We start from the raw sequence: 16,645 nt of genomic DNA on the forward strand, positions 1-16,645 counted from the left end.
GTGTCAGCCAATCAGGTGCCGAGGCTCCATATTGAACCATTGTTTTGGTTTAAGACTGTGAAATCGCCATCGTTTTGTTTTATTTTTGTTTTGTTTTGACCACAAAAATAACACCAAAACGATAGAATTCCACCTCCAGTTTTATATACTCGAAACCATGAAGTTATCGGACATCAAGAAGCTTAAAGTGGCCGAGCTGCGGTCGAGGCTTAACCAAGCCGGTTTGGACAGCCGGGGGCTGAAGGTAGAACTTGTGGAGCGTTTATGGTCTTTACTGGATAACAACGGTGGTCAAAGAGGGAACATACACGAACAGGACGTTCAACGACAAGGTAATCTGCTTCTCTTTAATTATTACACGGATTTATATAAAGTGCGGTTATGTGCTGATCGATACTGAAATATCGATGTCTCCAAAACCAAATTTTCAGTTAATCGATTCCCAAATTAAATTCTCAACTTACATACATACTTTTGATACTTCTGTAATTTGAGTTGATGTATATCAGTAACAGGAATATGCTGGTAACTAAACTTTTGAAATCGTGTCTCAATGGATAAGAGGTTGTCAGTTCAGTCACTACTACTGTACTACCACCAAGATACAATACAATACAATACAATACATGCTGATTTATATAGCGCTTTCACAACAGCGGCAGCTGTAACAAAGCGCTTTACAAAACAGTTAACATAAAGTAAAATAATAAACACAACACATAACATAAAACACGGACAGTCGTGCAGTCCTAACCACTTTTCCATCACACGCTTTGTTGTTTGAAGCAGTTTGGTGTAAAAGCGAAGTTGTATATTAGCTAACACTTTGTCCTGATTTAAGAAAAGAGACAAATCAACCACTATTTTATTTTGTGAATATGCCGAAGAACAGTGCATTTGGCACTGTATAGTGGCTCTGTGCACACTCTTTTTCCTCCTCCTCCACCTCCACCTTCACTTCAACCCTCTGCCCCACCTGTACCAGGTATCACAAAGACCCCGGAAACAGTGGTGGCCTCCGCCTCCTCCTCCCTACTTTTGTCCACTTCCCACGCAGAGCCAGCCAGTGCCACGCTGCCATGTGCACCGGCGGACCGGACCCAAGACTTCTCCGACTCCTCCACACAGACAGAATCTGAAGGCATCCCGAGGTGTCCGTTACCCAATGTTGATGACTGTCAAGCCGAGAAAATTGACCTGGAACCGGCAGAGGAGGTGCGAGGGCGAGCGTTTTACGAGTTTAAAGAGGAGATACGATATAAAAGGTAATGGAGAGGATGAGCACGTGATTTTAAAAAGAGGACTTTTAGAAGGCGGGTGCCACACTGTGACCTAGTGGTTAGCATGACTGTATGTAGTTATGAGATACTGGGTATTTTTACACGAGTGTGAATGAACATGTTGTTATTGTCCACCAGAGCCAAACTACCACAAGGTCCTTTGGAGGAAGATGAGGCAAAAGAGGAAGATGAAGATACACTCAAATTGCATTCATGTGGGTATTTACATGAATGCAATTTACACACATTTTCAACCTGCTTTTATGATAACATTGCCTCATTTATCCTATTCTATTTTCACATAGACGACAGTCATCTGCACTTTCAAGTGGGCCCTGACGGCGCCTGCGGTCAGCCACGATTCTGGGACAGATTTCCTCTCCTGTGGTCTGGATGCAGGCTCTCCCACGGTGTGTCGCAAGGCAGGGTGGGCTTCGAGGTGAGGCTTGAAAGGAGGTTATTGAGCTCTCAGTCGGATGGCTCGGAGAGCGACCAGGCCTACGGGATCCGAATAGGCTGGTCCTTGGTCCAGACATCCCTACTGCTGGGTAAGCATTTATTGTCAGAAATGTTGTGACCATCAGTTTTAGTTTGTCACTCAAAAATAATCTGCACTACTTTTCAAAAGTTATTAGGTGACAATTTCAATTGTTTAATAATGCATAAACATAACAAATGAAATGAGACCAGTAGTATTGATTCATGAATGAAAGAAGCGAGGAAATGCATTGAAATCCTTGAATTTTATTAATAAAGTAGTAAAGGTGCATTTCCAATTGTCAAATATTCCATAGACAATTATCATGGCATCTGCAAATTAGGGACACACATTACTAAAATGACTTCACATGTCATATTATTACAGGATGGTACATTATCGTAGTCGTTTCATATGTAAAGAATAACCTAGTTATGTTTGAAAATAAGTTTCTTAACTCATGTGAAACATGGTACATGTAGTATTGAAATTGAGTTCATTCAGACGGCAAATGACCAATTCTGAAACCATTTTTTTCTGTCTTCAGGTGAGGATGCGCTTTCTTTCGCTTATGATGGACGTGCGAGAAAAGTGACATGCGGGAGAGAAGAAGAGTTTGGAGAGCCGTTTTGTGAAGGTGACATCATCGGCTGTTATGCTGTGAGTGACTTCAGCCTTGAAATTTCTCTTCCTCCACACATTTATGTGGGGTGTACGCATACCTATTTATAACATCTTGAACAGTTTTTGAAATGTGAGACTCCACACCTGACAAGTAAAATATGAGGTAGCGTGTGTTGACTGCTCTCAGATGACAACCAATTCAAACCAAGTTTTGCTTTTTGTTTTCTTTTTGTCTTTTGTTGTTAAACAAGCTTTGAAAGTATGAAGTTGTTTCCCAACATCAACTGTCACAGAAAAAAACTGAAATACTAGCAGATCTTTTTTTCATTACAAATCATATGAAAACAAGTGCTCCCTCTTGGGAAAATTGTCCCTTTAGTAAAAAAAAATGTATGTAAAAATGATCCATAATAAATTAACATTTTAAATGCATTTGTTTTTAAGAGGGGTGGAATGGTGGATGACTGGTTGGCACACCTGCCTCACAATGCAGTGGTGCAGGGTTCGATTCCGGCTCGGGCCTTCCTTTGTGGAGTTTGCATGTTCTCCTCGTGCTTGCATGGGTTTTCTCCAGGTATTCCGATTTCCTCCCACATTCCAGAAATATGTATGGCAGGTTAATGGAACACTCTAAATTGTCACTAGATGTGTGTGAGCGCACATGGTTATTTGTCTATGTGTGCCCTGCGATTGGCTGGCAATCAGTTCAGGGTGTACCCCGCATACTGCCCAAAGACAGCTGGGATAGGCTCTAGCACGCCCACGGCCTTCGTGAGGATAAGCAGTGTCGTAGCCCCTAATGTAGAGTTGTACAGGTGAGGTCAACTTGTTTTTTTCAAAATGAGAGGTTAGCAAAGTCTTTAAATATAGCAACCAAATCACAAAGTTGGCAACACTGACTCGACTATGATATTGATTAATCTCCCAGCCCGAGTATGAGGGTTTACTGTGCTTTATTTTGCACTAATCCTGACTGATCTCATCCCGCAGTCTTTCTCCACGGATGGCGGCGTTCAACTCTCCTTCCACAAGAATGGCCGTTTTCTGGGTGTGGCTTTTTCCCTGGAAGCCTCCGAGCTTGGAGGCCGTGCTCTGTTCCCTCATGTAATCTGTAAGAGCTGTGCGGTTCGCTTCCTTTTGGACCCCACGGCTCCCCCCTGGTATCCCGTTCCTCCGGGCTTCACTACACTGGCGGCACTCCCCGCCATGCTGAGGCATCGCCATGCATCTGCGCCGAGCTCCAGAGCACAGAGTGAGGTAAATTTCTAGCACTCGATCACTTTAAAGCTTGCAGTGAACCCTTATTCGAAAATACAGTCTTCCTCCATCTTTTTCCGATTCGCAGATTATTATTTAAAAACTTCTTGAATTATATAGCAATACTTTCATCATAGACATTATGAAGAAATATTGATGTCATTATTTGGTAAACAAAAAAAAATAATTAAAACACAATGTTTTATCATTTAGATTGTTCAAACTATGCATCTTTTGCCCAGATAAAAGCTTTGACATCTTGGTATTTTCTCAGTCATCTTTATGATCTGGAATGACTTTGAGTTCACAGCTCTGCATCATCAGGCAATAATAGCTTGAATTTCTTTACCTCTTATTGTTTTGAGGCATTTGAATTTTAAGGTGTTTTGAAATTTTTGATTGGTACTCTATCTAAAAATGTTCAACACCCTGTTCAAATTTTGTGAAGTAAAGATGACGGTTGTTTTTTTTTTTCAACAATTAATTGAATCTATCCTGTATGACTGAATTCATCCATCCATCCATCCATCCATCCATCATCTACCGCTTATCCGGGGCCGGGTCGCGGGGGCAACAGCTTTAGCAGGGAAGCCCAGACTTCCCTCTCCCTAGCTACTTCTTCCAGCTCTCCCCTGGGGATCCCGAGTCGTTCACAGGCAAGCTGGGTGACATAGTCTCTCCAGCGTGTCCTGGGTCTTCCTCGGGGTCTCCTCCCGGTGGGACATGACCGGAACACCTCACCAGGGAGGCGCTCAGGAGGCATCCGAATCAGATGCCCAAGCCACCTCATCTGGCTCCTCTCGATGTGGAGGAGAAGCGGCTCGACTCTGAGCCCCTCCCGGATGACTGAGCTTCTCACCTTATCTCTAAGGGAGAGCCCGGACACCCTGCGGAGAAAACTCATTTCAGCCGCTTGTGTCCGGGATCTTGTTCTTTCGGTCACGACCCATAGCTCGTGACCATAGGTGAGGGTTGGGACGTAGATCGACCGGTAAATTAAGAGCTTCGCCTTTTGGCTCAGCTCCTTCTTCACCACGACAGACCGATACAACGTCCGCATCACAGCAGACGCTGCACCGATCCGCCTGTCAATCTCCCGCTCCCTCCTACCCCCACTCGTGAACAAGACCCCAAGATACTTGAACTCCTCCACTTGGGGTAAGATCTCCTCCCCGACCCGGAGGGGGCACTCCACCCTTTTCCGACTGAGGACCATGGTTTCAGATTTGGAGGTGCTGATTTTCATCCCAACCGCTTCACACTCGGCTGCGAAACGCTCCAGTGAGAGTTGGAGAGCCCCGTTTGAAGGAGCCAACAGCACCACATCATCTGCAAAAAGCAGGGATGTAATACTGAGGCCCCCAAAACGGACCCCCTCAACGCTTCGGCTGCGCCTAGAAATTCTGTCCATAAAGGTTATGAACAGAATCGGCGACAAAGGGCAGCCTTGGCGGAGTCCTACCTCCACTGGAAACGATTCCGACTTACTGCCGGCAATGCGAACCAAACTCTGACATCGGTGGTATAGTGACCGAACAGCCCGTATCAGGGGGTTCGGTACCCCATACCCACGAAGCACCCCCCACAGAACTCCCCGAGGGACACGGTCAAACGCCTTCTCCAAGTCCACAAAACACATGTAGACTGGTTGGGCGAATTCCCACATACCCTCAAGGACCCTGCTAAGGGTGTAGAGCTGGTCCACTGTTCCGCGGCCGGGACGAAAACCACACTGCTCCTCCTCGATCTGAGGCTCGACTTCCTGACGGACCCTCCTCTCCAGCACCCCTGAATAGACCTTACCAGGGAGGCTGAGGAGTGTGATCCCTCTGTAGTTGGAACACACCCTCCGGTCCCCCTTTTTAAAAAGAGGGACTACCACCCCGGTCTGCCAATCCAGAGGCACTCTCCCTGTTGACCACGCGATGTTGCAGAGGCGTGTCAACCAGGACAGCCCCACAACATCCAGAGCCTTGAGGAACTCCGGGCGGATCTCATCCACCCCTGGGGCCTTGCCACCGAGGAGCTTTTTAACAACATCGGTGACTTCAACCACAGAGATAGGAGAGCCCACCTCAGAGTCCCCAGGCTCTGCTTCCTCCAAGGAAGGCGTGTTGGTGGAGTTGAGGAGGTCTTCGAAGTACCCTGCCCACCGGTTCACAACGTCCCGAGTCGAGGTCAGCAGCGCCCCATCCCCACTGTACACAGTGTTAGTGGTGCACTGCTTCCCCCTCCTGAGACGTCGGATGGTGGACCAGAATTTCCTCGAAGCCGTCCGGAAGTCGGCTTCCATGGCCTCACCGAACTCTTCCCACGCTCGGGTTTTTGCCTCGGCGACCACCGAAGCCGCGGTCCGCTTGGCCAGTCGATACCCGTCAGCTGCCTCTGGGGTCCCACAGGCCATAAAGGCTCGATAAGACTCCTTCTTCAGCTTGACGGCATCCCTTACTGCTGGTGTCCACCAGCGAGTACGGGGATTGCCGCCACGACAGGCACCAACCACCTTACGGCCACAACTCAGATTGGCCGCCTCAACAATAGAGGCACGGAACATGGTCCACTCGGGCTCAATGTCCCCCGCCTCCCCCGGAACATGGGAAAAGCTCTGTCGGAGGTGGGAGTTGAAACTCCTTCTGACAGGGGATTCCGCCAGACGCTCCCAACAAACCCTCACTATACGTTTGGGTCTGCCAGGACGGACCGGCATCTTCCCCCACCATCGGAGCCTACTCACCACCAGGTGGTGATCAGTTGACAGCTCCGCCCCTCTCTTCACACGAGTGTCCAGAACATGCGGCCGCAAATCCGATGATACAACTACAAAGTCGATCATCGAACTGCGGCCTAGGGTGTCCTGGTGCCAAGTGCACATATGGACACCCTTATGCTTGAACAAGGTGTTCGTTATGGACAATCCGTGACGAGCACAGAAGTCCAATAACAAAACACCACTCGGGTTTTGATCGGGGGGGCCGTTCCTCCCAATCACGCCCCTCCAGGTATCACTGTCATTGCCCACGTGAGCATTGAAGTCCCCCAGCAGAACAAGGGAGTCCCCAGCAGGAGTACTCTCCAGCACACCCTCCAAGGACTCCAAAAAGGGTGGGTATGCTGAGCTGCTGTTTGGTGCATATGCACAAACAACAGTCAGGACCCGTCCACCCACCCGAAGGCGGAGGGAGGCAACCCTCTCGTCTACCGGTGTGAACCCCAATGTACAGGCACTGAGCCGGGGGGCAATGAGTATGCCCACACCTGCTCTGCGCCTCTCACCGTGAGCAACTCCAGAGTGGAAGAGAGTCCAACCCCTCTCGAGAGAACTGGTACCAGAACCCAGGCTGTGTGTGGAGGCAAGTCCGACTATATCTAGTCGGAAATTCTCTGCCTCACATACCAGCTCGGGCTCCTTCCCTGCCAGAGAGGTGACATTCCATGTCCCAAGAGCTAGCTTCTGCAGCCGAGGATCGGACCGCCAGGGTCCCCGCCTTTGGCTGCCGCCCAGCTCACATTGCACCCGACCCCTTTGGCCCCTCTCATGGGTGGTGAGCCCATGGGAAGGGGGACCCACGTTGCCTCTTCGGGCTGTGCCCGGCCGGGCCCCATGGGTGTAAGCCCGGCCACCAGGCGCCTGCCAACGAGCCCCACCTCCAGGCCTGGCTCCAGAGGGGGGCCCCGGTGACCCGCGTCCGGGCAAGGGAAACTGAGATCCATTAATTTTACTCATCATAAGGGGTCTTTTGAGCCGTGCTTTGTCTGGCCCCTCACCTAGAACCTGTTTGCCATGGGTGACCCTGCCAGGGGCATAAAGCCCCAGACAACTTAGCTTCTAGGATCATTGGGACACACAAACCCCTCCACCACGGTAAGGTGACGACTCACGGAGGGGTAAAGCGTCCCTGGTTGGGCTCGAACCACCAACCTTTCGGTTAACAGCCAAACGCGCTAACCGATTGCACCGATTGACTGAATTCAAGAGACCAAAAAATTAGTTGAGCTAATGTTTGCATCCGCAGGCATAGGCACACTTCTGCCTATTACTGAGGATGTGACTGTGATCAGAAGAAATAAATCACACTCAAGCACATTTTAAATGTAAATCAGCATCCAGATGTCACCACTTACAGTTCCTCTGAATAATCTCCAATCAAGTCCAGATATTTTAGTAGGTGTTTCCTGACCAACCGTTGTATATCTTTATGTCCTCACTTGAAAGTATTTCTTTTTACTTTTTTTTTTTTCAATCGCTGTGAAAAAGTTATTGGTCACATCACCGGTGGAAAAAAGTTTGAAATGTTTTTTCTTAGTCCCATTTTATATGTATCACGCATTGTGGCATTTCAACAGGCGTGTGTAGATTTTTGTAACCACCAAACACACGCACATGTGGTGCATGATGTTAAAGTTTTTGAGATCATATTTTGTTTTAGACCATTCACAAAAACATTTGGAGGGCATCCATTATTTGCCTTATTTTGATTTTCACAGCAGGGCTCTGACCCTTGTCTGTACTTCCATCTGTGTCTGTGTAGGTATTATTGATGGTGGGTCTCCCTGGTTCCGGCAAGAGTCACTGGGCCAGAGCTCACATTCAGCAGCACCCAGAAAAAAACTACAAGCTGCTGGGCACGGAGGAGCTTCTCTCGTGCATGATGGTCAGTCTAAAACCTTGACGTGGCACACCCATCACTAGCCTCCTTCAAGTGACTCAAACATGTATCATTGCACGTTTTAGAGCGGGGGTGCAAGGGAGCGCCGGCTACAGCAGGCAGCCCAGTGTCTGACCGAGTTAATCAAAATGGCCGCTCACACGCCAGGCAACTACATCCTTGACCAGGTACGGTTTCAGTTCGTGACAAACGTGCAGGGGTTGGGTGCCAAAAATACGGCTCAGCAGATCTCCTTGCCCTCAAGTTCCGATACAACCTTTCGTGTTTATAATCATGAAAAAAAAGTTATAATCCTTTGTCTTCTCCTGTTTATTTTTAGCTAACCTTTTTGGATGATAGATATTTGAAATTAGTCCGTAGTCTATTTTCAAAGAAAGGTTTTATCACTATTTATTTAATTAGCTTCTCGGTTTTCTTTTTTAGCTGGGAACGTTTTTAGCTCATGTATTAAATTGTTTGACATTTTGGACATTAAAAAAGTAAAAAATTCAAAAACCTTGTTTTTAGTAGTTATATTCAAATTTTTAATATTCTAAACACCCGCCTGTGAATAGATGTATATTTTCATTTAGTATTTACAAATTAAGGATATTGTATTATTTGCTCGGATTTACTTTTGTTTGACTGTACTTTATTTATCATAATGCAGTACGGTCAAATGTGTATATTTGCTGAGAAAGCCTTCCACTGATCATGGATATAGTTCGTAGTGGTTTTCTATTTTAAAAAATCTTATTTCTAGTAAAGCTTTGATTAATGTATTCATACTTGAAGCAGGATATTCAGTTCCATTCTGCAGTATTATTTATATACTGTATATTTACATTTGATTTTCTCCTAAAAATGCATTTAGATTTGGTACCATCACAATAAATAATATCGGGAATATGACAGTGTCCATGTTCTTTTTGGAATATTGCAATATTCTCCTGTGTTTTCTTGTTTGTTTTCGCAGTGGAACACTCTCTTCTCTGCGCAGCGTTACAAGTTCCAGCTGTTCTCTGGCTTTGGACGGCGTGCAGCAGTGGTGCTTTTCCCCTCGGCGGATGAGTGGAAAAGACGACTGTCGGAGCGCCAAAAAGATGGCGAGAACATTCCCGAGACCGCTCTGCTCAAACTCCAAGGTGGGCCTGGATTTGCAGCAGTCTTGCCAAAACAGCTTTTCCGAAATTTTACCACTCCTTCCTTGTAGTCAGCTGCAGTCTTCCCGAGCAGCTTGGCGACATCTTGGACGAATTACACTATGTGGAGCTGGAGCGAGATGTGGCACAGACGTTGCTGCAGGAGTATAAAGATGAGGCCCGACGGTTGCTGCCTCCTGTTACCAAACCTGAGAAACCGAAGAAGTATTTGCTGAAGAAAAGACCGCACGAGCATGGGCCTCCTCATTCACCTCACTGGATTAGGGGAAGTGGAATGAAAAGTATGTTTGAGAAATTATATATCGCCTGAGTAAAGTGCACTGTGCTAAAGCCAACTCAGAATGCAAAATAGCATAGACAAGCTAAAAAAATTGTCCTGACATCGTGGCTAATCAATGGATATTTAAACACAAACCGTGCAACAACATGTCTGTACAAGACAAAACAGTGGACCCTTACTATTCATGGGAAAATTGGGATAAGGCCAGTCTATGAATAACAAAAATCTGCATATCATTTATGGCCATTATAAATACATTGGTGGAGCAGACCTCCAATTCCTGGGCCAAAATAAATTTAAAAAACATTGAGGGTTGGGGGGGTGGTTGTAAATAGGTGAATCTGTGGGTCTTCTGTTTGCATGCGCCTTGGCCACCAGGATGCAGTATAATACAGAAATGTGAATGTCCACGAAGAAGACGCACAACTGCTTAGTAAGATGCAGTAATTTAATCATTCTTTGCCGAGGATAAAGAATCGATCTCTGGCATTGGGCCGAAACCTTGTCCAAGGTTGGTTAATTTCACGTTTATTTATTTTTTCCCCTAAATCAATATTGTGTCTGTCCCTTTGCTCTCTTTGACAATGCAACATTAGTGACTCAACACACATGCCATTTTCTTGTGTTCCTTAAAAAGTAATGGTTTTGGACAATCAAGGATCTGCCTGATGCCAGTGATACGCCTGTGAGTATTGTTATACTGTGGACCCCTGCATACTCGCGACTTAGTAACAAAAAGTGGGGCTGGAAGCGATTGGCATTTCCATTCATTTTAAAGGGACCACTGTAAAAGCAATTTATACACCACTTCTTACCAAGAAGACTTGCAAATCACTTAAAATTGCTTCAAATTCAGAATCATAAAGTTTAAACTCTGCCTTAATATCAATCATAATCCTTCACCGAAGACATTTTCGAAGAGTGGATGCGAGTCATTATAGCTGCAAAAAGGAAAACTTAAATAGTCTTGTCTTTAATGTACTGTTCATGTTGTAAAGTTACATTTCTGCCTTTTCGTTAAGGCTGGAATAACATGCAGTGCTGGGGCCAGCATGTAAGTACATATTAATTTAGAACCACCAGATTTAAAAAGCATGCAATCAGAACTGATTTTATGTTGTCCTCCATTTCACAGTGGACTGTGCCTTATCATGACCACGCCCTGTACTACGCCAGTGGCTATGAGGGCTACTGATGAACCAGATATGGAAAGGAAAGTGCCAGTCACAATCAGCCAGTCAGACTGGATCAGCGTTGAAATATTTCAGGACAAAACTGTCATTTTTCTAAAGTATTCATTGGGTTTTTACTTGCACAATGTGGATTCAAAGCTTGAATGCTCCTAATAAGATTTTATCAAATCACAACTGTTCAGGCTTCACTGTCTGGAAAAGCAGCACAGCTCCCTTAGCGGAGGGACACATCTCCTGCCACAAAGGGCTGCTTCCGTCCAGCCGCAACGTCTCCTGTTTGGAATATGTAAACGTAGTCAATATGGTTTTTGGTGCAGCTTTAAAAAAAAATAATTTCTCACCGCTCGGCTGAGGAACACGATGTCTGTGGACTCGTTGGCCTCTGCTCCTCCCTTCCAGTATAACTCTCGGATTTTGTCGGATGACAGCGAACAACTCAGGACACAAAGACAAACGTGAAACTTTTATTCTGCCTGATCTGGGGACAAAATGCTTGAGAGGACAGAGAAGACTGGGATGGTGGACATTCTCTACCTCTGACTAGAAAATTTTGCAACGCCGCTTAAAAATCTGATGTTACACAACAACATGGGAAAATCTGCTGTACTAACCTGAACATTTATTTTTCATACAAAATTAAGGTGTGCCTTATGTCACTTGTCAAGACAGTGCACCGACTTTGTTGAATGCACTCAGCTCACACCAGCCAAGAAAACAAATAATTCAAATGAATTGAATTACTGGGAACCTGGTTATGATTCCCATCCCTATACACTGCTGTTAAAAAGTCGCCTATTTTCCAGAACAAAAAGTCTTAATGTTACACAACCAAATTGAGACTTGTTTTTTGAGAAAACATGCTTATACAGTGATCCCTCACTTATTGCGGTTAATGCAGCCCGGGACCCTGCCGCAATAAGTTAAAACCCGCAAAGGAGGGTTGGCTCCCCACCTAGGAATTTTTCTGTAAGTGTACGTGGGTAGCAGCGATTATACTTTACATATGTGAGACAAAGACTACAGCAGTACAAGAGACTTGAAGAGATGTGTTGGTGGCGTAGCTCTCCTTTTAAGCGCTGACAGTGTAGCCGCCGTTAGCCTCCAGCCAGCTCCAGGCCAGCTATCCCCATGCAGCCAATGTGTTTATGATAAGACAATTCATCGGTATTGAGGAGAGGCAGGCGAACGAGAGTTAACCGCGTGAGGAGACACTGAGCAGTCAATTAGCGAAAATGCGCAGACAATTAGCTCACGGGATAAATCCACTCGTACTGTCATTGGTCGATGTCGTGCCGGGAACCAATCATGCGTACAGGCATGTACAAAACCTCTGAGGCCTTTGGCATTTTTTTATGAATACAGTATCGGTACTTTGGGGGAAAATGTGATGTACTGAAGCCGCAATAAATGAAGCGTGATACAGCGAGGGATCACTGTATATATAAATAGGGTTGTGGTTCCCTTCTCCCCCCCCTCCAATAATAAAATGTGTCATCTGTACAACAACAACGAACCTGAAAAAGACATCATCTTACACGAATAATTTATTTTCCTACATTTCCACGAGTTGGAATATCATGAACACGCTCCCACAGACTTGTCCTGGACAGACATTTCCGACAGCCTGGTTTTCTGTAATCTGGCAAAAAAATCATCCTCAAATGAGAGTATACCTGATGTAGAACTCAGCACTTGGTCTTCCGGCACTCGTGTGATTCAAGATCATGCCCATCAGCAGTGGTTCTCCAAGAGAACACAAAGGAATGTTAACCTGCTGGCAAATGCTTATTAGTAAAAATCAAGAGAACATAAAAGGAAAGAGAAATAAGTCTGTATCAATAACATCTCCCACCAGATTTCTCGTTTTAAATAGTTTTCACTTAAATTCACAGAAAAAGCAAATGACAGTGATATTATTCAAAGGCACGCCCCCATAATTCTGGAATTTACTTTCGTTCTGATACCACCCCACCCATCCCAACTTTCATGCCAGCATTCACTAGAACCAGTTTACACAGAAATAATATAAATGTTTTTTATTCCACCGTAATGTGAAAATAAGTGCCTCCTATTTCGTCCAAATGTGTGGAAGGGTAATACTTCATACACTTATTCAAAAAAATGACAGGCAAATAAACAGGCAGTCCAAGTTTACGGCTCGGCCATCCGTGTTTCTGTTTCGTCAAACTCTCCAAGCTCCCCCCAGATTTCTTTCGATCTTTTCTCATGTACACTTGCACAGGTGAGGCTAAGTGACCTTGCTTCGCATCAAAAGTCTCCAAAACCTAAACATTTTTATTACCAAAATGAAATGCAAGTCTGCCAAAAAATGTTTCTGTGTGAATTGCATCCTCATTTGCCAAAGAAATGCAATGTTTTTAAATGTGTGTGTGTGTGTGTGTGTGTGTGTGTGTGTGTGTGCGTGCGTGCGTGCGTGCGTGTGGATATAAAATACTGAAACGATTGCTTAGAGTGCATCATTCATGGGTTCCAACTGAAATGTATACATTTGTACATATCTGAGTGAGTTTCACACTGTGGTTCCATAAAAGAAAGTTCCAGCTTCAAATAATCTCAGTAATTTACCACGAGTGAGACAAGAACAGTCAGAACAAAAAAAGGCCTTTGTTGTTCAAAATTAGCTTATTCTGATCATTTTTTTCTGTGTCTTTGTGATTGATGCTTCTTTGACAAAGTACAGAGTGTCCATAAAGTCTACCATTAAAAAAAATATGCAATTGATTAGATATTTTATTCAGATTTGTTTTATTGTATTCAGCATTTATTAACTTTTTTTTACTTCTTTTAATAAAGATATCGTGTATCGAACAAAGATAAAGGACATTACTGACCTAAAGCAAAGGATTACTGATGCCATTGCCACAATTGATGAGGCTATCCATGCCTATGTCTTGATGTGCTTCGTGCAACTCTTGTTGCCCATGTAGAAGTGTATTAAAATAGGTTTTTAAAAAACTTTAATAAATGCTGAATACAATAGAACAAATCTGAATAAAATATCTAATCAATTGCATTTTTTTAAAATTGAAATGATAGTCTTTATGGACAGCCTGTATTTGAAAGACAGGTTGGAAAAAGTCACTCGATAAAATGACCATAGAATGATCGTCTCGACACGCCAGCCCGAGTCCTACATCTTTGGACTGGAAAAAAGACCCACCTCATCTCTAATCTCAGCACAAATAGACGAGAAAAGCTCGGCAACGACAGCCTCCGAATTCTTTTCCAGCAGTTTCACGTCAATCTTGGCCTCACCAAGACGCTCGCACGCCACCTGAGGACAACCAAAATTGTAAAATCCATCAAAAACGACATACTCCATCTCCGTAAGATTTGACTTGTACCAGTGAAAAGGCTTCCCCTCACCTTTGGTTCCGGGTGTCCACCGGGAAGGTCCAATTTCCCACCTGCCTCAGCCACCTCCTGGCTCCTCCTAATGAACACCACCTGTCCATCGCCCGTGCACACAACGGCACCCACTCCTAAAGGCTGGGCCAGCAGCGCCTGGCTGCTGCCAAACTCGGCCTCCCCACGTTTGTGGAGCTCCGCTGCATGGGATGACCAGTTGGTGCCCAGGTAGTCTTTATACGAAGTGAGGCCCACCCTCAGAGTGAGCAGTGGCGCACTTGCTGGACTGTGTCTAGAGTCTAGGTTTTGGAATGATGGAGTGCAGGATGAGAGCTGAGCAGTAGGCAGTGTGACATGGAAAGAGTGCAGGCGGAATTTGGCGCCATCAAAAAGCCACGGCTCTTTGGACACCCGCGCTGTCCACACCTCCTCAATGTGATGTTGGAGAGCGGCGTCTGTCTGACGGTTATACCTTAGGGTAATAATTCGGGGGGAGGGGGCGGTTATAAGTTCACATCCAACTTTATTACCTAAATTCTGATATTTCTTCAATGAATGACAACACATCTGTAGCTACAATTTCCCCCCTATGTCACGTCTGTGGATCTGAACACTACTGACCTCGATGAAGTTGTGCTTGATGATCCTACCTTTCAGACAGCTCCACCCGCACTTGGGACTGCCGCAGACCTCGCCAGGCTGCGCAGTGCAGTAACAAAGAAACCTCAGGGTCCGTCATCCAGCCGTTCTTGTCCACTTTTTCTCCTGAGCGACGGTTATTTGTTTTTAATCAGGAGTAATACCTCTTCTATAGAAAATCCACCTTACAAAATATTTCATGGACAGTCCAACAGTTCAAAGTGTATGCGTGAACAAGCTTCGTGTTGCTTTATGTCAGCAAAAAGCAATACATCGTCTCTACTTGTGCTATGGCCACATCAGTCTCGGAAAATTTGAAACGATCACCTCAATATTTTGGAGTGTATGACCATTAAAGTTTCCTCACTATAAGTAACGCGAAGATGTAGTGAGCCCGTATGGAGAGGAAGAGGTCATAATTCATAAAATCCTAATTATTGGTGTGATTATTTTGACGTTTTCAGGGATTTATATGTTATGTCCACGTAATTTTTATGTGGGAGAAAGACTTAATGCCGATAAAATCCAAAATACACTGGCAATTGTTTTGATATTTTCAGAGGTTGGAGTGAGAATTAGACATGCATGTGAATTTTGATAATGATTGGTTGTAGTTTAATGTCATGAACCAATGTTAAGCTTTTTTACTTGAAGCCTTTTAGTCTGTCCCAGAAGTAGTCAGTCGTAGTGGCAACGTAAGATGGATACCCTCTGTTTTAAACCGCGAAGGTAGCGACAGTCCATTCATAATAAATCAGTGGATTAAATGACTCCGTAATGCACCAACAACGAAACATCGATAAAGGTTCAGAATGAGCAAGCCAAGCTACTGGGGCAACCTAAAATGTGTGTAATGCTAGCCTGCATGCTAAACGGTCACTTGGTGGATTTAAATTGGACATACTTTACTTACGTACATTATATTTGGGTCGCCCGGTGCTGTCAAGCAGTGTACTCGTACTCCCTTGTTGTCAAAGTCAAACCCCACTTTCTGCTTCTTGTCCAGTGATGCCATTGGCTCACGGAGCCGCACGTGACCCAAACACAACGACCAAAAAACAAACTAACAAACAACACAATCAATTGTTCTCACCACCGATGTGATAAATGCATTTTTTTCTATGACCATTACATTAAAAAAATCTTTACTCAAGCAAGTTAATCGCGTTCGCTGAAAACCCCATGCAGGAGGTGTGGTTACAGACCCTAAAAATCGGAATGAGTCAAGTTGCCAAGATTCAAACCAGTGTTCACTTAACACACAAAACGAATAGTTAAGAAGATACGGTTAAGATGTTAAAGCTGTGCGCGCATGTGAAGATTTAACATATGATTTTGGGTAATAATTTCATAAGGTGAACGTTAATATGAATTGTTAACTTTGGATTTCTTGTTCTGAGTACGCTAATGGACATTTTATTGTGAAAGTACACATTTCCGAATTCCAGGTGTGAAATCCCTGATTTGAGTTTATGCAACTCTACCAAGAAGAACATTGGGTAATGAACTGCAGTCATTTCGGTATACCCGTTTTCTACTTCAATTACCGCGCATTTATTAAAACGTTAAAGTAATTCCTTATCTTCTCCCCCTCATGTTTACTCACAACGCTTGGTGGCTTGTCATTTTCGTATGTTAGCATGTTATGAACAGCACAGAAGGGTGAGCGAATCCTTGCAGCTAACACTAACTAGCTTGAGTTGTGAAACAAAAAAG

At 44.7% G+C, this 16,645-nt stretch overlaps 2 protein-coding genes across 4 annotated transcripts; one reads left to right on the top strand and one right to left on the bottom strand.

Annotated features, from left to right (window-relative positions):
* Nucleotides 1-8: 8 nt before the first annotated feature.
* Nucleotides 9-13,075, top strand: si:ch211-107m4.1 (heterogeneous nuclear ribonucleoprotein U-like protein 2). The gene is made up of 12 exons (XM_052046969.1): nt 9-332; nt 986-1,265; nt 1,419-1,495; nt 1,586-1,828; nt 2,306-2,418; nt 3,373-3,639; nt 8,169-8,291; nt 8,372-8,473; nt 9,262-9,430; nt 9,499-9,729; nt 10,751-10,782; nt 10,864-13,075. The coding sequence occupies exons 1-12, from the start codon at nt 158-160 to the stop codon at nt 10,921-10,923; spliced, it is 1,872 nt and encodes a 623-aa protein (XP_051902929.1). The 5' UTR covers nt 9-157; the 3' UTR covers nt 10,924-13,075.
* On the bottom strand, nt 10,159-16,108 carry nudt22 (nudix (nucleoside diphosphate linked moiety X)-type motif 22). 3 transcript variants are annotated; one of them, XM_052051592.1, is made up of 7 exons: nt 15,843-16,108; nt 14,941-15,055; nt 14,309-14,762; nt 14,103-14,216; nt 12,595-12,695; nt 11,263-11,356; nt 10,159-11,194 (listed from the first exon to the last, which is right to left on the bottom strand). In XM_052051592.1, exons 2-7 carry the CDS (start codon nt 15,027-15,029, stop codon nt 11,090-11,092), a joined length of 957 nt encoding a protein of 318 aa, XP_051907552.1. In that variant the 5' UTR covers nt 15,030-15,055; nt 15,843-16,108; the 3' UTR covers nt 10,159-11,089. The 3 variants fall into 3 exon arrangements, with proteins under 3 accessions (XP_051907552.1, XP_051907463.1, XP_051907644.1); XM_052051503.1 differs by having other exon boundaries at nt 15,847-16,105; XM_052051684.1 differs by having other exon boundaries at nt 12,595-12,692; nt 15,847-16,096.
* Nucleotides 16,109-16,645: the final 537 nt, after the last annotated feature.

The sequence above is a fragment of the Hippocampus zosterae genome, chromosome 1, assembly GCF_025434085.1.
Source record: "Hippocampus zosterae strain Florida chromosome 1, ASM2543408v3, whole genome shotgun sequence".
NCBI lineage: Eukaryota > Metazoa > Chordata > Actinopteri > Syngnathiformes > Syngnathidae > Hippocampus > Hippocampus zosterae.